This window comes from Lissotriton helveticus, chromosome 4_1 (genome assembly GCF_964261635.1).
Source record: "Lissotriton helveticus chromosome 4_1, aLisHel1.1, whole genome shotgun sequence".
NCBI classification, from domain to species: Eukaryota; Metazoa; Chordata; class Amphibia; order Caudata; family Salamandridae; genus Lissotriton; species Lissotriton helveticus.
Window position 1 is genome coordinate 1,573,979,577 of NC_136063.1, and position 26,757 is coordinate 1,574,006,333.

Here is a 26,757-nt window from a genome sequence, read left to right on the forward strand (position 1 = left end):
TGCCTAACACCCCGGGTAGAGCTAATGTGAGGGGAACATTCACCTACAGGGCTAGAATGTACCCTTACTTAAAGGTCCAGATGTAAGCACCTATTAAGGGTGAGAAGTCCTTTCTCGACACCCATCATATCCCATAGCTTGAAGTGATTAACTAGGTCAAAGGCTCTAGATAAATCAAAGAAGGCCAAATGTTACTAAACTATTTTGGCCTTCACATTTTTCCCTGCTATAAGGGAGAGAGCTTTGAGCAGTGTTTGGCTGTGCCAATACCATGTCTTAATCCGTATTTGGATTCCATCACAACATTATTTTCCGCAGCCCAGTCTTCCAGGTGAGGCATAATACTCGACCCAGGATCTTGGCGCTAGTGTCCAATAAAGAAATCGACCTCTAGCATGTTGGCTGTCATCTATCCCCCTTTTTAAAAATAGGGACAATGGTGGCTGTCTTTCAAGAATTGGGGATTAGACCTAAAAAGGCAGATATGAAAACATTTGTCAGTAAAGGGGCCCATAAATTCATATTAGTTTTAAAAATATTGGCTTGCATGCCATCTGAGATGAGAGCCTTCCCAGAGGCACATTTTTTGATGGCTAGGGTCACTTCATAGACTCAAGTGGGTCTTCGGAAATTGTTTGAGTGCTGAAGATTTGGACTGCAGGCTAAAACTGTGTTAGCAGGCAGATATTCTAGTGAAAATAATCCGGTAAACATTGGTCACCAATGCATCCACTTATATTAAATTTTCTATTTTGGGTGTATCTAGCTCAGCAAAAAAAATGGCTGATTGACAACTTCCCAAAATTTCGAACTGTCCCTGGACTTTCCTGTCGCTATGAGATCTTCCCAGGCCTAATTCTTAATCTCAGTTTTTCTTTCCTCTAGATCCAAGTTATATAGCCATTTTGCCTCTTTAACATCATATGCAACACAAGGGCAGCTTTTCAAAGCAGTCAGGAGCTGTTTATGGGCAGAGGCGCATAACGTAGTAAACCACTGACATGGCTGTGGCTCAGAGGTTAGGTTGTCTGAGATAGACCTGCAAATATTATCAAACTCAGATTGTAACTTGGTTGACCAACATTCCGAAGTTTGAAAAATCAGTAATTTTGACGGGAAAAAAGGTAATCTAGATATGTCCCACTCATTAAATCCAATTAAATTTTAGAAGGATATTTATTATCATACTGTGTAATACAGCTATCAGAGCATACTTATTAAAATTAAATCAAAACAAGGTCCAAAAATCAACTAATTTTTTTTGACTAATTCAGGTTGTCTACACTTGGTTACCATGCTGATTGGTGCCTTGAGATGTATACCTGTTTCATTATCTTGAACTTCTTTAGTATTGCTTGGGGAATTCCGTGATCATTAATGTCTGGTACACCCTTGGTCACATTATCATAAAACAAATCTTTGTGCATATATTCCATGAAACAGTAAAATGAATGAAAGTATGTTAGCACTTCAGTGCAAAATGATCACGCCTCATTTAAAGCAGGTTGGTCATTTTAACTCTCTCCACTGAACTACTAATAGCATCACGTTTGGCACCACACATGATATAACTGCTACCATCACATATAACGTCAGCAGTGGTCACTTAGGAAGTCACTAGGCACTTTTCATGTCTCATCACTAATGGCATCACACACAACATATATTAGAAAGTAAAAGAAGAGGTAAACACTTCTGTACATTCTACTTCCTGTGCCATTCTATTCCATGTAATGATTACTCCTTTTCAGTTCTTGAATGTTTTCACTATTTCTTTTATCTCTTTTAATATTAGCCATGAAAACTCACGAATGCAGTTAAGTTTCTTAATCAAAGTAAACTTAAAATTGTATGTTATTTATTATAATTAGCATATTTATTGTGTGTTTAGTGACATGGGATCTGACTTAGTATTTGGCGCATGCGTTACTCCATCTCAAATGTGAAGGATATCCCATGCACCTTATTATAAGTGCTATAGGATATAATGCATTTGTAATAAGGTGGACAGGATGTCCAGATAGCTGTCAAACTCTGAAGTTAATCACAGATCACTAGTTGATACATTTGTTCACTGAACTAGCTTGTCTGACAGAGCTTAATTAGAACACTTAAAATGTACTGCCATACCTTGTGTCATTGAGATGCTGAATACTTCCAGCCAATGCTGCTGCTACTTCTTGTACTGCTTACCTTTGCTGTGTGTGTCACACCTAATCACAATTTACATTTTCTACTTAGTTTGAAGGTTGTTGTAAGGCCTACTCCAGACTTGAAAACCTGAAAACCCACTTGAGATCTCACACTGGAGAGAAACCATACGTCTGTGAGCACGAAACCTGCAACAAAGCTTTCTCAAATGCATCAGACAGGGCCAAGCACCAAAACAGAACTCATTCGAATGAGGTATGCTTGTGAATTAGAAATGCCTTCCTAGCACATTTCACCAGAAGAAGAACATTGTTCTTTATGATCTTTCATGTAGAAACCTTTCTATACATGTTTTTGAAGGGCATTCTCTGTCGATTGTGTCAAATCAATTTAACGATCATGCCTGTTATTATTTTTTTGCATTTGCAAACCTACTGGAGTTTATTTTAAATTTGAGCGAAATTCATACCATTTTCTTTACATTGCAGTAAAGGAAAAATAGATTTCAATTTTTGTTGAATATGCATGTAGAATGCTATGCTCAATTTCTTTTTCTATTTCCTTCTTTCAAATATTTTCTTTTTTCTCTGGGCATGTTTTTTCAGGTATGATCTAAGTAAGCATTCTTTTATAACTATACACTTTCAGGCCAGATTAGCAGGATGGCTTTGTTTGCCACAGTTGATACGAAACCAGTCAATGCTTGCAAACCTATGGCAAGTAACATAGCTAAAGCTCTTCAAAGTATATAATTGGAAAAACGTTTTCTACTCACAATGAACTGCAAAACAACACTTATTGCCTTCAATAGTTTTCTAGCATATTCTAAATGACCTTATTATTGTAACAATCTTAATTATATGTGTTTAAGTAATATTTTTTCTTTCTAATTGCTAAACACTGGAAAATAAATTTCTCTTGGGGAAAGTTTCTTCTAGCTGAATGCCTCCATATGCTGAATGGAACTCACATTATTCCTGCATCAGGGCTTTCAGGGTAATGTTCTGCACAGAACATACCGCAGTAGAACATCACTTTGAACGTTCCTGAGTTGGAGCCTGGGTTCAGTGGTTTGGGGCTTATTTTGTTCAGTTTCTTATTTGAAACCATTAAAAAATGTTTTAATGGGCCAACACCATTTCAGGAATTTCTTTTTTTTATCATTTAGCAATGCTGCAATCTATAGATACCAGCCCATGGCATTAATTGGCAGGAGTATATGTTTGAGCTGGATGATTTGGGTCAGTTACTTCTGCTTTCTGATATTTGTTGAAGATCATTTAGGAGGCACCAAAGATTTCCCAATTGCTTACTGACATGCTGTCAGTTTGTGATGATATATCACCCCTTACTCTACTGCTCTCCGTGGTTATTGAATGCTGTGCATATTTGCTATTTAAAGCAAAAGTAATATCTAAAACATTAGCCAGTTTGTAATCGTGAAACATGCAGGATCAAATGGCATCCACAAAATGACTAGTCACAGTAATCACAGAATTTATATTTGCAGGGTTGTAATGGAAATTGAATGTCCCAGCATTGTACACAACCCAGCTACATTAATGATTTGTTAATATGTTGAAAGTTGTTTCCAACTACCCCACTGCAGTCCAACAAAGATAACTGGCACCCAGATTATCATGGGTCTTGATTGGGCATGGTTGTAGTGTTTTTTCTTCAAATGCTAAGGTACTTCAAGCAATTTATAGAAAAAATATGGGTGAGCTGCACATTTAGCACAAGACAAGTACAGGGATAAGATATTTTTAAAGGTTTGTTGGAGTGATTTTTTTATTTTTATTTGGGGATATTATAGGGTGAGGACTTACCTTTCAATTATTTAGATACATTAGAGGAGTTATCAGTGTACAGATCTGTGCTAGCATTAGGCGTTAAGAGTTCAATCAGAGCGACAAAGCTCACAACCTATGTTTCTCTCTAGCAATCACAAATGCTAGGAGCATACAAGGAAGGGACAAATATATAGCGTTTACATTTCTGGAGTTTCTTTTATCAAAGGTGGTTGGGTTTGCTGCATAAGGAGTGGGTAAGTAAATTCCATAATCTTTTGTACTGCATTCTCATGGATCTCCCTCCATGGCTGATCATCTTGATTAATAAATGGAGAATAAGACAGGTGGCAGATGATAAAAAGTTACCGAAAGAAGCGTTGAAAGGAGCCAGTTTCTTCTGCTATTGTGCACCTTGCTTGAGTAAGCTTATGAATGCTACAGAGAGCATCAGATTTGATCCTGGCTTCTGGTCTGGTTAACTCAACCTTGTGGTCCATTTTTTTAAGTGGAAGGATTTTGCAAAGTACCGGTTGGTACCTTTTACCATTGCTTGGATTGTGAACGTTGACATCATGTGGAAAGCAATTTAAGTATTTATAATATATTAAATATATTGATATCAAAAGAGATAGAACCAGATGAAAGCATTTCATGTCCCACACATTTTTGACTCGTGGATTCCCTCACATACCATTCAGAAGACATAGGGGGGGCGATATTTCGGCGCACAGCCCGTTGTTGCTGCAGGGTGACGGAGTGGATTACTCAGTCCCTGTGGTGGAGGGCCCACCTGCGAAATTTATAAATGAACGCTAATGTGGTGCTAATTTATAAGGTTATAAGGCATTGGCAGGATCCACCATCACGGTGGTTCCTGTCAATGCATATTGCTGTTTGGTGCAGGGTTGCGTCATCATGACACAATCCTGCTCCAAACAGTTGAAATGTTTTTGTTTGAAAAAAAATCTCAAAACGGGATTTAAAAAAAATACAATAAAACAATAATGCTCCCTTTCTATGGGAGTCATCTGCCATGGCAGGGGGAGTATTATTTATATTTTAGTATCCCTCACCACCAGGGTTTGCCTGGCGATGACAGACTGTAAAACAATGGCTACATCTCTGCCCATTTAAATTGGGTGAGGGGGCATGTTGCCATTTCTCCGATGGCCCTTGCTCCATCAGGTCATCGAAGAGGCTTGGCTATGGCAGTGACAGAGTAGTCACCACTGTATCCAAACCTTTGTTCCACCCGCAGTTAAATCAGGCAGGCGGACAATTATGTTATTGGTGTGTGTACTCTGTCACCATTGTGACGGAGTATACACACTGCAAGAATATAAATTGGCCCCATCATTTGGTAACAGCTTTTCATTATCGTTGCCCCATATGCATTTTCTCTTTTGCACTTAACTAAAATGCTTGGGTGCTGAATTTGAAAATTCTACCTGCCATTATATCTGTTTCTATGGAAAATATATTTCATTAATCCTCCCCCAAAAAATTAAGGGGAGAGAAAATGTTTTTGGCATTAGTAGATCCACCATTGAGCTATGGTAACACACATTTCAGGTTCAGTCTATTCTTTATACAGTCACTAATCAATCTGCTCTGACAATTATTTCCCATTGATTCAAAGTCTGATAGTGGTTTAAAATGACAAATTGAAAAGTTGGGACCCATATATACTGCATGCTAACTTCAGAACAAGTATTGCCAAAAGTTGTCAAAAAAATATTCAATTGCAGAAAATATTTATTGATGATGTAGGTGATTGTTTGAAATCTCTGTAGTCTGTGTTGCTCTGATTCTTCTATGAAGAATGCTTTTAGATTTTAAATCAAATCTAAATAAACTAACATTTGTTTATGTTTTGGTAGAAACCATATGTTTGCAAAATCCCGGGCTGTACAAAACGCTACACAGATCCCAGCTCCCTCCGCAAGCATGTGAAGACAGTACATGGACCCGAAGCACATGTGACCAAGAAGCAGCGTGGGGATCTCCATCCGAGACCTCCTCCCCCAAGGGAATCTGGGAGTCATTCACAGTCACGATCACCAGGACATAGCGCACTTGGTGATCAACGGGACCTCAGCAACTCTACCTCAAAACGTGAAGAATGCCTGCAGGTGAAGTCTGTCAAGACTGAAAAGCCAATGGTAAGCAGCATTACTTTTTGCATCTGAACATTTTCAATATATAACTCGAGAATCGTGTAACCTTTACCAAAAGCTATATTATTCAAAGCAAGCAGAGATACCAATGCGTGAACTGCGGAAAATACATACACTAACATGCAATGGCTATCCCAATACAATGTACAAAATAATTACTATTAGTACACTTTTAGATTCCCTAAACCATGCCATTCCTAAGTTCATTGTGAGAAAATGGGGTTTGGTTGCAGTACCCGTCACTTTTTGCCTGACTTTTGATGCAACTTTGACTGTGGAGTACTGGGGAACCTGGACAGCAGGGAGCCAGTTCCCTGCTATCCAGGTTCCCCAGTACCCGTGTTTGTTCCCTAAAAACATATCCACAATTGATACTTCTATTCCCCGTAAGTCACTGGTAATTGGTACCCTGGGTACCTAGGGCTTGGGAGCTGAAGAGGGTCCTGCGGAACCCGCTCACTGGGACCATGCCACTGCAGCTTGCATGCCCAGTGAGGTGAAAAAATGCCATGCCAACTAGCACTTCGTAAGATATAGGTAAGTCACCCCTCCAGCAGGCCTTACCAGCCCTAAGGCAGGGTGCACTATATATAGGTTTGGCCATATCTGCATGAGCAGATATACCTCTACAGTATTAGGGTCTATTCCTTAGTACAGGAGCATTTGGTACCAGACAACTCCTTTTAATGAATCCACACTGATGCCAGTGTGGGATTTATTGTAACATGTACACAGAGGGCACCTCAGAGGTGCTCCCTGAAAACCTACAGACCCTGGTTTGGTCACTGACTGGCTTTAGGCAGCCTGTTACACACAGATACATTTCTGGACCCCTGGATCCCTGGACACATCTACTCTCCAGGACTAGGAACAATGCACGTCCTGGGTGCACCTCCTCTCCCAGCATGGGCACAATGCTCGAAGGGGGAGCTTCAACGGCCTGCTACCTTTATTATGGGACCCTCAGCATCTGCTGCTAGCAGCAGATGGCAGCCCCCGGTTTATACCCCCACTTTGTGAGGGAAAGCTAGAAAGTCTAGAAGGTGTGCCCACCTTTTCCAACTCCACTTCTCAGGGCGAGGAGGCGAAGTTAAGCACACTTTTCAGTCCCCACCATCTTGAAAATGAAGAAGCTCTTCCAAACAGTGGCATAATAGAGGATGTAGTCACCCCAGGTGAGGTGCCCATTCACCCTGCCTGTTACTCCCTTAAAATGCCCCCTAAATCTAGTATTTAGGAAGCTCCCTCAGTCTTTGAAACTAGTTACCTGCCACCTAAGAAGAAGGACGAAGAAGACACTGTGCAGCGAAGCTTGAAGATGACCGCTGGCTTGGCCCCAGCTCTACCGGCCTGTTTCCAGCTTCAAAGACCCTGCATGAAGACAATGCCTGTCCTGCAGCCAGTGATTTCCAGAAACCAGAGGAAGACTGCCTGAACTTTGAAAAAAAACAGAACTCCAGAAGACAGTGGTTCTTTCCCCAAGAATCCAACACCAAGAACCCTGCTGCCAGTTGGAACCACGAGTCCTGACCATTCTATACCTGATGCCTGCGGCCCTTGACCAGGTGGCCCACCGACCCAGAACAGATTCCACAGCGATTCTGATCTCAAGTCCAGGATTGTCTGACCCCTCCTGGACCACACCTGCAGCCTGACTCCATGGGCTCCCGCTGACCGCGATTGGCTTGTTTAGAAGAATACGACGTCTAAAGGTACCCCTGCACCCGAAACCCCTGGGCCTTGGTGATATGAATCGATGGTCCCCTACGACCTGCTACATCTCTGCTTACCACTTTTGTCATAGGTCTCCTTCCTGCAGCCTCCGGTGCAACGCCTGCAGCCGAGTTGTCCAAAGCACGTTCTCCATTGAAAAGCATTGGGTGTCCAAAGCTGAATTTGCACCCTGCACCCAGCCACCCCTGTGCCGCTGATGGTGTATGTTATTCGCTGCTTTGGGGGACCTCTGTACTTAATCTTACCCCCAAAGCTGGGCCCCTGCAGCCTATTTACCTACCTGCAAGCAGTGTGGCTTCGATCACACCCAGTCTCCATTGAAACTGATTGGGCCAAACTAAGTTTTACCTCTGCACCAGTCCGCCCTTGTTCTGTTGGTGGTGCAGTTTTGGTACTCACTTGACCCTTGCTGACCTTTGGTCCCGCAGACTGGAACTGTAAGTTGAATACTTACCTTTATAACCGCATTATTGTTTTCCTCCATGGGATAACATTGAACTCTTTGAAAATTCCACTGTGTTGACTTTTGAAACTGAAAAGTATTTTTATTTAAAAATGTACTTACCTTATTGCGAGACTTTTGTGCCCAGAATATTCGCAGTTTTGTAGATGTTAATGTTAGTTGTACTTATAGAGCTCTGTTCACTCGAGGGTCTCTTGGCGCTTTAGTAGATACAATTGCTCAGTTTATCTGACCCCCTTCAGAAATGTTCAATCAAATTTACATTACCCTTGAATATTATTATGCCTCACATTGAATATACCTCTAGTATGTTTAGGAAAATATTAAAATAACTAGCATTAGCGCTGTACTTTTATCGCTTAGCAGGAACTTGCACCCTCTTGGTGTTCTCAAAGCTGTTTCCATATTGTGTTGAGGTAACATGCCCTAAAAGTTTGTTGTGTACTTTTGCCAATAGTGCTAATTGTATTCATACCTTCTGTGAGTGCTGTTGTAATATGTACCTCTAACATGAAAGAAGTATAAGTGCATAGTCATTATCTTATTGTTCTAATTCACTGTATTTGGCATCTTCCAGAGAGGCTTCTGCTAATTTTGACAGAAAGCGGGCAGAACATTTCTGCCCAATTGTTGAATATCAATAAGCTACAGTGTGGTACCAAACATTATGGTTGAACATTAGGCCTGATGAAAACACAACACGTATAGTAAATATTTTTGCAGACAATACGATCTGATTATTTAGCACTTCACTGACTGAAAATTAAATTTCCCTGATTGTGTACATAACATAACAATGTTAGTGATTTTCCTTTAGTTTGTAAAGAATAGATTAACATTAACCATATTCTTTTAACTAATCTGGTCTTTCTTCTTTCTAATTTCAATAAATGTCTTGCGGTAACTTCCTAAGGACAGTGGGTAATAAGGTGAGGGATATTTAAAGTATTTCGACAGAAGCCATCGTGTCACATTTTTACATGAATCTCATTTTTCATTTTCTAAAGTGTGGTCTTGACATTTCACCACTTGATGTTTTTTCACTGCATCCCTAAAGAAATCCATTGGTGACATATCTGAGTGTTCATAAACACAATGATTGCAATGTCCATGTGCCTTTCTCTCAACATTATACAGAATGGGTAGAACAAGGTATTTATAGCAAGAGATCAATGTTGGGAAGTATTTGAAATGAAAGTACTGCTTGAAAGATTATTTGCCTTGCATTGTAGGTTCATGCTGGTGCCAATAAATCCATGTTTTGTTAATGTGACTGCCCACTGGATTGTCAGTTAATAGCAATTGTGATTGTCGTTTTTGTGGCATGACCTCTGAGCCTACACTGAAACTGCATTCTCTTTTCACGTATTGTACCACCAAGTACCAGAAAAGGAATGCTCTCCATGGAAATAATTTTGGTTTACTATACATTTGGATCATAATCAGAACAGCTGTCCAGTCCAAAGATCTATCGTTCCAAAAATATGCGCTAAATTCCGATTCAGGCAGAAATTAATTCGACACAAGTTTGTCACTTAAATATACTGTTGGCTGTGCTTTGAGAAATATGAACAATACAAAAGAGTATTGTACACTAGGTATTATGCACCTGAAGGTCCACGTTACAGTGGCTATATGTTGGAAAACGGGGCAGCATCTGTGAGGCCTGCACAAATAACATGACACATTTGTCCTTCACTGGGAACCAAACACCCTAGGGCAGCGCCTGACTCTCAGAGGGTAGCGTTGCAGAGCAGTCTGCGGCTTACTCAAGGGAGGTGGTGTGGGCTAGTAATCGCCATTTGCAGGTGTGCAAAATAACACTCAATAATTGATTGTACAGTCTGTACTTTCCTTTATAAAAGCAAGAGTACATTCATTAAACACACACACCACTCAATACTATACACCAATTTACAAATATACATAAGCTGTTGGAATTACTTTGTGACATTGCATAACATCTCCACCCCTCCCGCAAGGGTGGGAGGGTCTAGTACCACCACTCCTATGTATGCACATCATCTTGCCCCCAATGCAATTAGTTGAACCTATCCTGGAGCGAGGGACCTGCGCACTGGCACCATCCCAGTGGCGTCCCCCTCCCATTACCTCAACAAGCATTAAACAGGGATACACCTGCCTTGGTGACACATGACCCTGACCAATCATCTCCTACTGACCCTAAAGTATACACCTCTACATCTTAAGGGCTAACAGTCTGGGGTCTTTACCTAAGCGCAGCAGCAAGACTACATGTTTACACACACTTTAGAATGACAGTACTCAGCACATTTGGATATCATTAAAAATGCATTGCAATTCAAGCCCCTAAAGGCATCACAGATGATCACAGGATTAAGTTGTAAATACCATCAGACATCCTAGCAGGAGTGTCTAATCACTTAAATCCACTTTGCTTGTGACTTCACCTTACACCAGTACTTCACATTGAACATCAGTCCCTCTAAAATAAATAACCATTAATAAATGCATTTCAGTGCAATTACGCCATTTCACCTCCAGGGGATGCCCTTCTCGAGACATCTCCAACTCAGCCCTTCAATCTTTGATGCACGTCTCAATGTACCCCTCGCTGTAGAACAAAAGTTCCAGCTTAGGAGGTGATGCAATCTTCGCTGAGCGTTGAGGGGTTATTCTTTTTAAATCCTCAAGAAAATTAGGGTGGGACTTAGCTTTGTGCTGGGGGCGAGACTGCGCTGCTCCCCTCTCTTCTGGTGGCCACCAAAACGCCCAAAACAATCCATTTCTCATGCCTTGCAAGGCATCATGGGGCGCTTCAAGCTCCTGCCGCTTTCTGGGGCCTCGGTGGGGGGCCCGGTCCCAACTGGACCCCCGGATAAGGGTATGCGACGCGGCGAGCCCACACCCGGCCGCTCCGCGCTTTGGTCGGGGGCCCGGTCCCACCCGGGCCCCTGGCTCCTCCTTCCTTGTTCGGGGCCCGGTCCCATCCGGAACCCCCGCAGGCTCTCCACGTTGGAGGGTAGTCCCCGGGATCGGACCCACCCCGGGGGCCTTTTCTGGACCGCCGGCGGAGCCTCGCGCGCTTCGCCATCAGGGGGCCACAAGTCAATGGTCGCTCCCCTTCTGGGGGCCATATCTCAGCCCCTGGAGGTCCGATCTGCCCCATTTTCGCGTCTTCTTGCTCCTGGCGGCGCCCCCCAGCCACTGGGAGCACCCTCCCTCCCCATCTGGGTCTCCAAGAGGGTGCATTCTGCAGGGAGCAGTTTGCACTGGCTCCCTGCGCCAGCCTTTCGCCTGGCTCTCCTCCTGCACCTCTTCTCCCTGTGCAGAGGCCTCTTCTTCTGTGCACCGGTCCTGGGCTCTTCTTCTGGTACTGTTAGGGGCCTGGGGGGCAGTCAGGGGTGTCCTCCTTGCAACTGCCCATTGCACCAGGCTTCAGCACCTTTCGCCTGCGCAGACCATACCCCAGATAGAGCTTCTCTTCCTGTGCAAGTACTTTTTAAAAGTTGAGATGGGGGCTGGCAGAAAGTCTCTGTGGGTCCTATCAAACAGCGACACATCACTTCCCTGCCCCTGCTCCCTCCTTCTTGTCCAGCCTCTGGGTTTGTTCAAAATGGAGTCATCCAGTGTCTCTGGCCACATGGCCTCTGAAACCCAACTCTTTACTTCTTGGTGCAGCCTGGTGCCTGGCACCCAGTGACAGCTGCTAATAGATGAACCTGTAGCCCCACCCATCTTCTTCTTTGTGGAGAGGAGGCCCTAGCTTGTGGAAGAAAGGTTATCAATCCATCCAGCTGAGTTCAACCCTCAGTCTGGGTCTGGTCATGGCTGGCTCAGAGAAATATGACAGTTTTGTATGACCCAAAAGCAGTACATATGACTTTGGACTCTGCAGAATACTTATTTTCACCTACTCTACAATGGACTTTAGTGCGTGTCTGGAATCTGTAGGCCTTTTGGAAGTCATTTTAGCCATGAGCCCCACATCCCCATAGGGGAATAATGAAGTAAAAACACATTAAAACATACTGACTTTCCCTGGCAAGTTCCTTCCCAGGGTATAAAGCCTATTCCATGTCATCCCCCAATTCTGCATAAGTCCTGCCACACCATTCACTCTGTAGCTGCTCTTGGACTGCGCACGCTCGAAATCTCCCCTGCGCAGCTCCTACACGTGTGCACACGCATGTACACCTGTGTCTGCATGTAACCAGCACGGTGTGCCATACTCCAGCTGCTGCGCAGCGGCCTAGTCAAGCCAGGCGGACACCAGTAAAATCTCCCTGCAGTCTCCTTCATTATGAGTTCACTGTGGCTGGGTCCCAGATTATGAGGCTCCCCCACAGTAAAAGCTCAACAATTAGGTGCTGAAAAAGCGAAAAATCCAGGCGGCCCCTAGTGTAAGAACCACCTTCTAACACTATCATTTAGTTTTTGTCCTCCAGTGCATCTCAACATATAGGAGAATTGTGTTCGAACCTATAAAGAGCCACAGTCATCTCCATAATCAAAATCAGTTTGTTGTGCATGTATAGTTATCACCCATATGTAGGTATTTGATAAAATCTGTGTCCAGACATCCCAATGCCCCAAGGCACATTGTGGCCTATGCCTTATGAAGTTTGTCATTGGCGGACCATGCCTAGTCAAACCTTGAAAGAGAAAGCCTTGCTGTGGGGTGGGCTTGTGAGCATTTTCTTGTGCTCTTGTATGGAAAACATTTCACAGTTGTCACAGACCACCCTAGGGGCATGTGTGCGCTACATGGCACTTTGAAAAATGCGTTTTGTGCATGTTTCAAAATGTGCACATCGTTACCATCGACTAGGATTCAATGATAGTAGCAGTTTCCTAAATGCACAGTTTACATTTAGAAAATGCTAGGTACATGTGCTAAGGGACTTGCAAAATGTGAATCCCTATTAGCAATTGCAATTTTAGGTAATCAAAATGTTTGCGATTCCTTAAAATGATGACTATAAAGACTATAAATGGTGACTATAAAGCCTTTCATACATCTTGAAGGCTATTTTGTAATGACTAATTGCGGAAATCACAGATTCACACTGTTTGCGAATGCAAGATTGTTTCATACGTGTCCAGTCTGTCGAAATATAAATCCCATAGAATAGAATGGGTTTTATATTTTGGCAGACAGGATATCCATCACCATTGTGACGGTGTAACCCAGTTGGCAAGATCTAAACCAGACCCTAAGGCACTTCCTGTTAATATGGCAAAGCCTTCCATAAGCAAGTAGGTCATCCTCCGTGTGAGGGTAGGGTAGTGACTCAAATTTCACACTCCCTGTCTCAAAATCCCGCCCACCATCATGTACTGAGTTCAGATCACCTTCATCAGGAAGAGGTGCAGGCAATCTGTAGAAATCCACGGGAGGCGAGGTTGTTTGCTTGAATGACTTTATTGGAATCAGAAGTACAGGAACAAACTGCTAGTCATGTCGTGGTCTGAGCCAGAGTGAGTCACTAGTAGAACACACTCTGCGAGCACAACAGGATTCTATGAATCCATGGTGATAGAACATAGGGGATGAATACATGTAATGAGCTTATATATAATAAGGGGAAACACTCAGAATACTACACAATCCTAGCAAAGGGCCCCATTGAACTAGAACCCGTACACCAATTGAGTACAAGGGTGTACTCCCTGTATTTTCATCCCCAAAAAGAACACTTCAGTCCAAGCAATCCTCAGCCTCTGACCATTGAACAGAGTCAAATGCTCCAAATTTTTTCACATGGTCAATTGATCAACTCGCTGCTATGCCGAGGTGACTTCATGTCAGAGATGAAAGATTTGCACATTCGCAGCACTACACACCCAGTGCATCACCACCATTACCTTCAATTTTTGGTAAATGGAAAACACTACTCCTTCAAAGTTACTGAATCTCTAAGGGTGTTTAGAAGGTGCCTGATGGTCGCAGCAGCTGATCTGTATAGAAACATCAGTTGTGTTTACATATTTTGACGACAGACGATAAAGAGCAGTATGAAACAACAATGCCTAACACACACTCAGCTAGCAGTGTTTCTACTTCACAGCACAATTTTTACTATCAATGCGAAAAAGTTGCATCTTCAACCCCAACAAATTCAACCCTTCCTCGGTTCCATTCTAAATGTGGAAGCAGGCAAAGCTTACCACTCAACCAACAGAAGGGGGTGGCATTTCAACAGCTGCCGTCTCTTGTTTAGATACACTGTCCCATCACCGTCCATATTGTAATGATCGTATTTGGAATGATGGCTTTGTGTGCAGAGATTGAACCACCCGCCAGGTTAAAACATGCCTCTCATGGCAGTGGACACACAAATGATAGACGGAATGCAGGACAAATCAAACATTCAAGTCGTCCGGTTCGAATGTCGCACTGGCCAGAAAGCAGCCTTTGGAAGGACTGCACTGTCATTCTAGGTCAAAGCTGCTACCACTATATTGGCATGTGGAGTCTTCGAATGCTGGTGGCATTGGCACTGGTTCAGTGTAGCAGGGTCTGGCATGTATCTTGTGTGTGGAGAAGGAGTCTGTACCTTCTTTGGTGCAGGGTCACTAATGAGTCCCAAGAGGATAGACGGCACTGGGTGAGGATATCCTCACTGGAGGCCCCTGTGGTTTCATGAGGCCTCGGGGGCACGACATAGGTATCTAGGATGGCAAGTAATATTTGCTGCATGCCCTCCAGGCCTCGCTCTGCTGCGGGGTCGACTTGTCTTTAAAGCACTGCAAATTGAAACAAGATAAAAACCAAATTTAAGGGCATCTGTATTGCTCATTACCTTCTAAACTCCTGCATTGTTGTTTTGCAGGTGCTGCCTTACCCCTGCTATCCTACAATAAGCACCTATGTCACAGAGCCTCTACTACTAAATATGTTTTATTGCATATGTATACTGTACAAAATGCGGTTACTGGTAGACTGGGTTGTAAGCTTTGGTCAAGCAGAGACCACAGTACTTGTCTGGTTAAGGTGCCACCAAACCCCAAATTAACCTGTGTTCACCCCCTGGGTAGCTTTTCACAGAGCAGGAAAGCTTATATTAGAGGCAATGTGTAAAGTATTTGTGAAACACTTCAAACAGCGAAACAGTGAAAACACCATACAAAGTTCCCACACCAGGTTAGAAACATAGAGTTTACTTTAATAAATAAAACAAGACCAAAATGTCAAATCAGTAGAACCAGAGTTATGGATTTTTAAAGATAGGCCTCTGAACAAAGTATCTTAAGATCTGGGATGCTGAGCTTTGCGAAGATCCGTGTGAAAGATGCGTGGCACAGCCAAAACGATGTATCTCTTCTGAGATGCGTTAAGGCTGTCATGTGAGGTCCTGCGCTGTCATCAGGGCTCTAGTTGAAGAGGGCTTGTAATGTGAAGTTTGGTATCAAGTGTGAGGCTCGCAGTCGGGGAGATTCATTCGTTCCGAAGAGCTGTGAGGCTGCGATGTGGAATATGGCAGCGTTGTCGAGAATGCAGTATTTGCGACATGCAGTAGGGGTGATACATCGGGACCGAGGACTTGCAGCAGTGATGTGGTTCTTTGCGACAGGTCCAAACCACGCAGTGGCGGTGATACAGCAATTCTGCTCGGGGATGCGCTGGGCATCAAAGGAGATTATGGGTCCTCCTTGATCCAAAGAGACAGGCCCACTTCCAAGGGCCCAGAACTGGAGTGACACCACTTGACCGTGTAAACTCACAGATGGGAGAGTTCATGGGCAGGTGCAAGGTTGTTAGATGCCTATTATATCCCTGAGGCTTCAGATCAGGAAGCCAGTCAACTGGCCCTTGGAGTCACTCTGGGTTCCGGGTTCAAGAGATGCAAGTCAGGTCCTTCTCACCCAGACAACAGGGCAGCAGTTCCTTCAGGAAGCAGTCTTGCAGAGTGGCAGTCCTTTCAGCAGCACAACAGTCCTTCTTCCTACCAGAGTATCCACAGGTCAAGAAGTGTACTAAAGAGGTGGTGTCTTCGGTCACCTTTTTTATGCCCTGGTTCTGGAAGGTGTGTGAAGCTTTTAGACAGTGTCTTTGAAGTGCATGAAGTTCCCTGGCCTAGTTCCAAGCTTGCTGAAGTGACAATGCAGGGTTGTTAGGCCCTTTGTGTGGTGACAGAACACAGCTTATTCAGGTGCAAGTGAGGCTGGGTCCAGCTCCTCCTTCCCATCCTGGGCTGTCTATGAGGAATACACAGACCCCAACTGCAAGCTACACCTAGTAATGTGACCAGAGGTAGGCTGCATGCACAAAATGGCTATGGCAAGAAAATATCAGCTTTTTAAAAGTGGCATTTTCAGAATGGTAATTTAAAATCTGACTTCACCATATTTTTGGATTATAAATTAGGATTCTACAGACACCAAACATGAACTGGTGATCCCTTCCTATTTAGAAATTACACGTATAGAATGTAATATGTCAACTCCAATGTTATCCTATGAGAGAGATATGCCTTGCCGTAGTAAAAAATCAAATGTAAGAGTTGTTCAGTACCAAACCATGAAAACCTTAAATGTACATGTCCTTCTAAAAAAGAATACACTGCACCCTGCCCTCTGGGATGTCCAGGGCCTACCCTAGGGATCTCTTCTATGTATTTAAAGAGAAGATTTGGACCTGGCAAAAGACTTATTTTGCCAGGTCGAAATGGCAGTTTTAATTGCACACATAGGCTCAGCCATGACAGGCTTAAGACATGTCTAAAGGGCTACTTAAGTGTAGTAAAAGGCAGGCCCACTAGTAGCATTTAATTTACAGGCCCTGGGATCATATAGTACCACTTTACTTGGGGCATATAAGTAATTTAAATATGACAATTTAGTTTAAGCCAATATTACCTTGTTTAGAAAAGAGAGAACATGTGCTTTAGCACTGGTTAGGAGTGGTAAGGTGATCAGAGTCCTATTGCCAGCACAAATGATGTCAGAAAAAAATAAAGGAGGAAGGCAAAATGTTGGAGGGAAGATAACCCTAAGGCTGCCTGGTCTAACATATACCCAGGCACATATAATCACATGTACACAAAAAGACACGTACTCCAGCTATTGCTGATGATAGCAAATGAACACATTCTTCTGCCAGTATGACTATTTATTTATTTACTCGCTACCTAGAGCATATATATTTCTTACAAGCTCCCTGGCAGAACTTGTGGAAGCATCACACAAACACAGTTTTGCAGTATTTCTCTTAATTGCCTCTCTATTGGTATTTGTCCTATTGTAACAGGGCATAGCCACACGTCACACTCTCTGTTTGCTTATGGGCCATCCTTTTTGTCCATATTCAGGAATAGAAATTAAAAGAAACCAAGTGTATCCTCTAAGTAGCTGAAGTGGTCATCTTTCTATTTCATGTGTCAAATAAAATTTTGTTGTATATGGGTTCTTATTATTACCTGAAATGATTACTTATCCTGTGACTTGTTGACAGTCTTGAAGTTGTTTGTGGACCACTCTTACGTCTTGTTCTGTTTATTTTTCCAACAGACATCTCAGCCAAGCCCTGGTGGTAAGTCTTCATGCAGCAGCGAACAGTCCCCCTTCAGCAACTATTCCAACAGTGGGATCGAGCTTACTCTAAGTAGTGGAGATAGTGTAGGAGACCTCAGTGCCATTGATGAAACCCCAATCATGGACTCTACCATTTCCACAGCAAATTCAGCACTCGGTTTACAAGCCAGGAGAATTATGACAGGGACCAGATGGATGGAGCAAGTAAAAGTAGAAAAGTTCAAACAAGTCAATGGAATGCTGCCAAGACTAAACCCCGTTCCACCTTCCAGAGCCCCAAACATACCGCTCATCAATGGAAATGGTAAGATCATAAGTTAGTTATGCATTTCTAAATGTTGACTGTTTTCTTTTCACTTCTGTTTAATTCATCAAATATTGCAACTACCTCTACCTTGCTTCAAGCAGTGTATGAAACCCCTTTTTGGTAGTGTCTAAACCTTAGTTTTCCATCATGTAATGTGATGTGTTCTTCTGATGAAACATTTGAGTAATGTAAAGAAATTCTATTAAACATGGAAAGTCCAATATGAAAGCAACTTTGTAATGCCTAATATTTCTCACTAGTAATAAGTGCATATTCAGAAGAAATAATACACCTATGAGAGACTCGTTACTAGATATAGCATGTATTAGTTTGATGCACTACTAATTCTGTTTAACATACCCACAGCTGGATAAACGTAATATCAACTATCTTATGATCAGAACTTCAGTGACTGATCCTAAGGCTAGCGCAACATGTAAAAGATATGCCGCAGCCACAAATTAATCACATCAAAATTTCTCCAATTTTACTTCTTACATAATAAAAAATAAGAACTAGGCATGTTTGCCTCAAGTTTTGCCTCCATTTTCACTTAGTAAAATGGAGGCAAATGATATACAATGAGGCATCCAAAGATAATTGCTCTTAGACATGTTGGAAATTAAGAGGCTGATTTAGAGTTTAATGTAGAGGGTACTCTATTGATTTTGCGACTGAGTACCCTCTCTGGCAAACTCACTGTCTTCTTGGCTGATTTAGAGGTGGGCAGATGACAATATGTCAACAATGGAGCCTACTCCGCCTCCATCGCCGACATGTTCTTCTGACAGCCTGATGGAGTATGGACCTTCGAAGTTTAGCCATCCAACTTTTTGCCCAATTGAGAGTGGGGGTGGCTTTATTTATCTGTCTCTTAATGCCAGGTAAGTCATCGTAAAACACGTAAAAAAAACAAAATGACTCCTACACCATGGGACAAAACTCAGACAGTGTGTCAGTCATTAGTGTAACTTTTTTGAAAAATAAACTCCCACACTCTGGTTTTTATTTTTGAAAAAAGTAAAGCTATGTAAAGGTGTGATGGACGGCTGTCCTGTTTGTCGAAGCCATCCATCTAACTTATACAACATTGACAGGAACTGCAATGACTGTGGTTCCTTCCAATATGAACATATGTCGTAGATGCTGGCAAACTCTAAACCAGGCCCAAGGCAATACTTTTGCAAACACACAGTTAAAGTCACTCAAAATATTTCAGTGGTGAAGACATTAAGTTGGAATAGCTTACTTTTATGCCACTAGTCGTGAAATTCACCTGAAGAGGGAGTTTGGAATTTGGGGCAAATAAAGATCATGGAAGTGTAACTCAATAAATCTTTCACCCTTGTGACCAAAAAGATATTTGCTCTTACATCTTTTATACACAAAAATACAAGAAATTATACAGTGTTTCTGCAAACATCATGAACTACAATGCTACAGTGCTTCTTGTGTAATATGGAAACGCTTGTTTGTATAATCGAACAATGTTTCAAAATCAACAACTTCATTGGTATGTGGTTTTCCCCATGACTTATAAAATTACAGCCAATGAAAGACTGTTTATTTCTTGCAAATATTACTAGATATTATAAAGGAAATGTGTGTTATGGATCTACATGTTACCACTGGGATCTGTTGACATTTACACATCATTTGATTTCAAGATATATAATGTTGCATTATTCACTCAATGACAGTACTGGACCACGAGACACGGTTAGCCTTTAATCCATATGTTTAAATATATACTTTGAAACCTTATCGCCAAAGCACAATACATTTATTGAATTGAGCTTGAAAAATATTTACTAGAGTTTAACCCAAAACATTCATGGGAGTTCTTTTTGGAATGTACATATTATTTTTATAAACTGTGGCAAATATGTAAAGTAGGCTAACTGACCGTGTTTGTGTTTTGCTTTAGGTTTCCAGTCAAGCAACAACTGCAGTTCAGTAGGATCCATGACTATTCTTCCAAGCAAAAATGACTTTTCCAGCACTGACATCACAGTGTTAAACATGCTGAACAACAGGCGGGACAGCAACACGAGCACCATCAGTTCAGCATACTTGAGTAGTCGGAGGTCCTCTGGTATTTCACCATGTTTTTCAAGCCGGCGGTCAAGTGATGCTTCTCAGGTAGAGGGAAGGCACCACAATTTGAGTGTTACAGATTCCTATGACCCAATCTCCACGGATGCCTCCAGAAGATCGAGTGACACAAGTCAGTATGATGGTCTACCAAGTTTCCTGAGCCTTACACCAGCTCAGCAGTACCGACTGAAAGCTAAGTATGCTGCAGCGACTGGGGGCCCACCGCCAACACCACTGCCTAACATGGAGAGAATGAGCCTGAAAACACGAATGGCACTTTTAGGTGACAACAGAGATACAGGGTTAACACTTTCTTCAGGGAATATTCCAAGAAGGTCTAGTGATGGTGGGGCAAACAGTTTTGGAAGAAGGCATATTTTACCTCAAGAGATGCAAGGGAATGCGACACGAAGAGCCAGTGATCCAGTAAGAATGGTTTCCAATAACCTTTCCTCTGCTGGAGTACAGCGTTTCAACAGCCTGAACAATGTCAATCCTCCTGCTTTTCCTCCATCCTCAGAAAGGCGTAATTTAAGTCTGCAGAACTATACACGCTCTGAGAGTGGGTTAATGCGCAATAATTACTCTCCCTGTCCGCCAAGTATCAGTGAGAATGTGGCCCTAGAGGCAATGATCATGGAGGCTGATGGGAATTTAGATGATGAGGACTTCCTTCCAGATGATGTTGTTCAGTATCTGAACTCTCAGAACCTTAGTCCCCACGAGCACTTCCAGAGCAACGCCTCAATAAACAAAGAGCAACAGAGCACAGCCATGGGGAACAGCAGCAACAGCTTTGAGCAGGGACATGCAACAAACAATCAAGGAAGTCAGCGTTACCACAACTCCGATCACCTCAACTCTGATGCAGACAAAAATGATTTGCCAATTCAATGGAATGAGGTCAGCTCAGGAAGTGCAGAAAAGCCTCCCGTAAAAGGAAAATATGAGCAGCGTTCTATGGTACAGCAAAATCGCGCATTTGGGCTGTTTAACAACATGATTATTCAGCAGCAAAATCAGTCAAGAAATGGAATTGCGCATGCGTGTTTCCATAACATTGAAAATAGCTCTTACGGTTTGACAATGAACAATTCTGGAAACTCTTTTAGCAGTATGCAGCAAAACAGAGCACACCAGTATGGTGAAACCATGAACAGGCAGGAAATTATGGTTAGCACCTGTGATGTAGGTGCACAAAGGCTGAAGCCAAAAAACAATAGCTTGCAGATGAATGTGGGACAGGCACCATTCTCAACATCCTTAATTGTCGGTTCACAATCGACAGATATCATTAATGGTCTGCGGAGCAGAAATGCAATTGAAAATGATTATTTTCTGAGCGAGCACCTTGCAAACCACCAAGGGAATGAAAGCGCGCATGCTTATGAAGCTGGCCGATCCAATCAAATTATATCTGGGCAGGTTAACCTTGTGCCACATGCCACTTCCTACGAAGAGCAACAAGCTTCTCCCAATAACAATGGAAATCAATCAAATATGATGGTCACAAAAGGTTACCAGCCCTTTGGTAATATCAACTACGGGGGAAACAGACGACAAAGCCTGCACAGGCATCACATCCTGCCATTGCAAGAACATATCAATGATGCAAGCCAGGCATGCAGGATAAACAGTGTTAAAATGGAGACGCAAAGTGAATTTCAACAATCCTGTGCTAACATGTCAAATTACTCTGGTCAGTTGTATGACCAAACATTAGGACCTAATGAGCAAGTCGTGAAAATCAGTTCTGTCCCTGCTACAGAATCCAGCTGCCTCCTACAGGAAACTGCCAATTCATCTGAGCTTCTATCCCCGGGGGCCAACCAAGTGACAAGCACAGTTGATAATATTGACAGCAACAGTCTGTTAGGGGTTCAGATTGATTTTGACTCAATCTTAGATGATGGGGACAATGCCAGCTTAATCTCTGGAGCCCTGAGCCCGAGTATTATCCTGAATCTCTCACGCAACTCTTCACGCCTCACTACTCCACGAGCGTCTCTTACATTCCCAATTATGCCGGTCAGCACAACCAACATGGCGATTGGGGACATGAGTTCTTTATTGACCTCTCTTGCAGAAGAAAGCAAGTTTCTTGCTGTTATGCAATAGGCAACTGCAAAGAATGACTAGAAAATAAGAGATACAAAGACTGGTATTTTTTAGTTAAATATGTATTTTAGCATTCTCGTCCCATCCGCATAGGATGTACTACATGTATGTTCCTTTTATGGAATAATGACTCTGAAAACCCTAAAGTGTTCTAGGGAGAAACTGTCTTCCATTTCAGTTGTTTGGATCAGTATTGTTACCTCCTATTCTCCACCCCGTTTGAAAGTCGGTATGCTTTCTTTTTTATTGTAGAACAATGTAAAAATCTGACATGCATGTGAACAAAAAGGATAGAAATGACTGGTGATTTTCTGTTGCGCTAAACACTTTGTACAATTGTCAAGATGAATATATTATTTTTTATACAAGCCCAACTTACATTGTATGTATTTGAAACTTTAATCAGTGATGAATTGTAAGGATTTGGACAACTACTGTTGCAGCTGGATTTTGCTGAATTTTTTCACGCTTCATTTACCGAGCACAATTTCAAAATAATATAAAACACAAAAAAACATGATGTTCATTTTTGCTTCCCCATGGTTAAATGAAAGGCTGAACTCAAGGCGACATCATAAGCACTCCGAAGTCATTTTTGGCATTACAATTTAGTTACCAAGACCATGCTAAAAACATAATTATTTGAATCAAGAAAACGTTTTTCACCACAAATATCTGTTGTTATATTGCAGTGTACATGGATGTGTGTGGGAGGCAGTGGTATGGGGTGTGTGTGTGTGTGCGTGCATGTAGGTACTCATGAGGGTATTCCACTGGACGAGCCAAGTTGTAAAACAAGTTGAGGAGTCTTACTCCACAAACCTATATTTACTACACATCTGATGAGCTTGGAATGAGTGTGATACATTACATTCAGATTATATTTTACTGTAAAATGATATAGCATATTTGACACATTTTCCCCAGAGAATGTGCTGCTTTAAACATGTGTTTGAATTTATGAAAGGCACAGGCCTGTAATGAGGGTATATTTGTTTCATCTTTAAGCCATATTCAACAACCAAGGAGCAATCATTTAGATGTAAATGCATTATTTTTTTTATATCCCTTTGCTTACACAATAGTTTTTCAGAGGGCTTGAATTCAGTTGGCCCCTATGTGGCTGCAGCTTAGGAAAAGCATTAAACGTTTTCAAGGAAGTTTAGCTTTCCTTAGATTTCAGAGCTGTTTTTTATATTGGCTGCGTTTGGTGCAAGCAAATTTGGTGCATATATGGTACTTGATGGTGCACATTAGCTGCTCAACGTGTCTTGTGTTTGGACAATAGTGCTGTAACCACACATTGTACTATCTTTGTACTATCTTTGTGGTTGTAACAGAACATTTTCCGAACATGTAAGTGCTGTAAAGGTTTTTGTCGCTCACAGGTTCTGCACTTGAGTAGATACTTTTTAAAGACTGTAGAGAAAGTGCATTTTTTCAGTGTTTTTTAGCAGATACACCCAACATCAAATGCAATTTTCTATAGTAAATCTAAAGAAATAAAAGCAAAGATTGTTGATTGTATGGCGCTTGTAAATCTCAGAGTATTTTACAATAGGTACTGTTAACAGGAAAAATGTTTTTAAAATCCATCCTCTGTATGTTTGATACACATGATTCAGATTATTTTGACATTCCTTATCCACCAAAGAATGTCATAAACAGGTACGCATGATGAAAGTGTTCAAGCAGTCAGATTGCATGATTTGTACTTTCCCGTTCTTGCTTTATGTAGGCATTCATTTTAAGGTCAGGCACCCGTGTATTAAAATGTGTTTGTCTTTTACAAATACAACTTCATCAGCAGATTCAGAAATTGTAAGTATGTGCCTTATTTTGTGTTGATTCTGTTAAAGAGGGACCAAGAATTTTGCCAAATGTTAGTCATTGCTCTGTGCTTTTTAAGAAAAAATCATTATGCACACAGCGCACCTCTGTTGTCCAGAAGTATTTTGCAAGCCTTTTATTTCATGTATTAATGTCCTCATGAGTGTAGAATATCTTCCTTTGAAAAAGTATTGTGGCATATCCTTCCGACGTGTATAATAAAAGACCGATTATCATTGTTTTTTTCACTTTTATAAAAAGTTTTTTTTTATAAACTGTTGTAATCCTGTTTTTTTAATGCGTAAATACATTTATGTCTGGTAGAGATAGGCTTAAAATGTACCTGGACTAGTGTCTGTTTGATACACCTGCAGTTACGATCTGATGTTTCAAGCCTTAGACTAATCTGAAGGCTTTTTAGCACTGTGTACATATGAATTGTGCTCTGGCTTTTGGAACGGCTTAGCTCTTTTATAACAAAGAAAAAAAGTTTCTTACAGTGACAAATAAAAAAAACAACTTTGTACTTGAATATGTTTTCTGTTCTACATTTCTTTATGCTTCTTGAAGATTGAACCACCAATAGTTTCATAATTTAGCTCTTGTAATTCATAGCACTGTTTTAGATACGTTTTATAATTACTACATCCTGGAAAAAGGCCTGTGATGTAAAATCCCTTTCACACCATTGTTATCTCTGTGCATTAAATGGTAAGGTCTCTGTTTGAACATTACATTCTATTGACTATAAACTTGTCAGCATTTTGGAACTCCCAATTCTAATTATCCTGGGCCTTTATAAAAAAAGTAATCTTTGGAGGTCAATGTATGCTTCTCTTGCTGTATGATATTTATAATAATTCATAACTATAAAATATTTTCCCGAGCAACGGCCTAAATCAATCAAAGTGTTTAACAGTTTTTTTGTGGAGATGACAACTTTACAAAAAAAGAGAATACAGAGCAAAATAATGTTAACTAAGACCACTGAGGCAAGTATGCAAAGTACCGAAAAAAGTGATTAGGTTAATTTATTACTATATCCTGATGAGCACTACATTAAACTACAAATAACGTTTTAGGTTGCCTAGCAGTGTTCAGACAATTAACAAAGAGTAGATAAAGAAATAAAATAAATGGCCTACATATTAACATTAGAAACAATGGGCCTGATTTACAGTGTGGCCGATGATTTATTTCATCATAAAACCGTGATAGATATTCCGTCCACATTATTACAAGTGCATTATAAACTTGTATCCTTGTAATAAGGCACATAGGATGTCCTTCACATTTGTGAGAGTGTAATCTATCTGCCAAACTCAAAATCAGTCACAGTATCTTGAACCATTAGAAGACATGTCCCTGCTTCATAAAATATGCTAATAAATAATCCAAACAATACATCAGTAACTTACAAACGTAAAAATAAAAATCATTCCTAAATAATGTAACTTACATCAGACTGGGAAGATTATTGTTATAAAAAATTTGCTTTTACCTTCTTACATCAAGCAAGTGTCTTGACATTTTACTTTGTGGACGGTCCAAACACATGCACTTCATATTCCAAATCAGAGCCCACAGCACTTTTTCAGAGAAAGCTGCTTCGAGCAGGCCCACACCATTGTACTTTTTGGGCCATATACCATGGTTAAATCTCACATACTCACAGAACCCAGACCATGCAGCACCTTACCTTGTACATTCAGGAACTCACTTACAATCTGCAACTGGATTGTCAGATCAAACAGAGCACTCCTGCAGTAAGATATATTGTTTTCACAATGTAAAGTTCAGCTAGCTCTTCTCTCTGTGAACTCACACTATGGCATCACTTAGTCCAGCGAATCTGTCAACACCAAATATCTTTTTTGTTTTCTTGATAATATTGAAATTCTACCAGATTTTTAGTCGATGACATTACCATACCAAACTAGTTACATCTTAAGTCTTAAGATGAAAACACATTATTCCGTGTGTATTGAAGCCAGATGGCACAGCAGTTCATTGTAAAGTTTGCAGTCTACTGTAAGACACAACTTGCCATGTCAAGACTTCTTGTGTTCTGCTCATGCATTATCTGAATAGAATGTATGATAATGCCAACTAAAATCTTTGGGGTGACAATTACATATTAAAATAATATTGTGTATTAAATACCCACAACTGTGCAAGTTTCAATTATGTGGAAACTATACTCATTTGTTGTCCATCTGTTTCCCCTGTAAATGGCCAGAGCATAATGCCCAGGAGCTGTGGAACAGGAATTGGGTCAAACTGAACATGCTGCATTATTTATCCTACTTTTTTTCTGCCCCAGTTCATAGTTTGACAAAAATTCCTTCTGTTCTCTTTTTCTTTAATGGATTGGGTGTTGAAGGAGGGTCCGGACTGGAAAATGCTTCAAGGAAATGAAGTGGAGCAGCATTCGCTAAACCCTCACAGTCTTCACATCTCTTCAGATGGGAGGACATCCCATGGCCAGAGGAAAACAAAATTGTGGAAAGGGGCGAGAAGGGCAATGCAATATGGGAATCACAACAATAGGTGCAAATTAAGATTAAG

The 26,757-nt window shown here is 41.4% G+C and overlaps 1 protein-coding gene across 1 annotated transcript in view; it reads left to right on the plus strand.

Moving 5' to 3' along the window:
• Positions 1–24,762, plus strand: part of GLI3 (GLI family zinc finger 3) — a 408,823-nt gene extending 384,061 nt beyond the window's left edge. The window contains exons 12-15 of the mRNA XM_078688198.1: positions 2,242–2,406; positions 5,825–6,106; positions 17,814–18,141; positions 20,072–24,762. Of these exons, the coding sequence (XP_078544324.1) occupies positions 2,242–2,406; positions 5,825–6,106; positions 17,814–18,141; positions 20,072–22,359 (3,063 nt within the window). The 3' untranslated portion in view covers positions 22,360–24,762. The remainder of the gene's footprint in view (positions 1–2,241; positions 2,407–5,824; positions 6,107–17,813; positions 18,142–20,071) is intronic.
• The last annotated feature ends 1,995 nt before the right edge of the window (positions 24,763–26,757 follow it).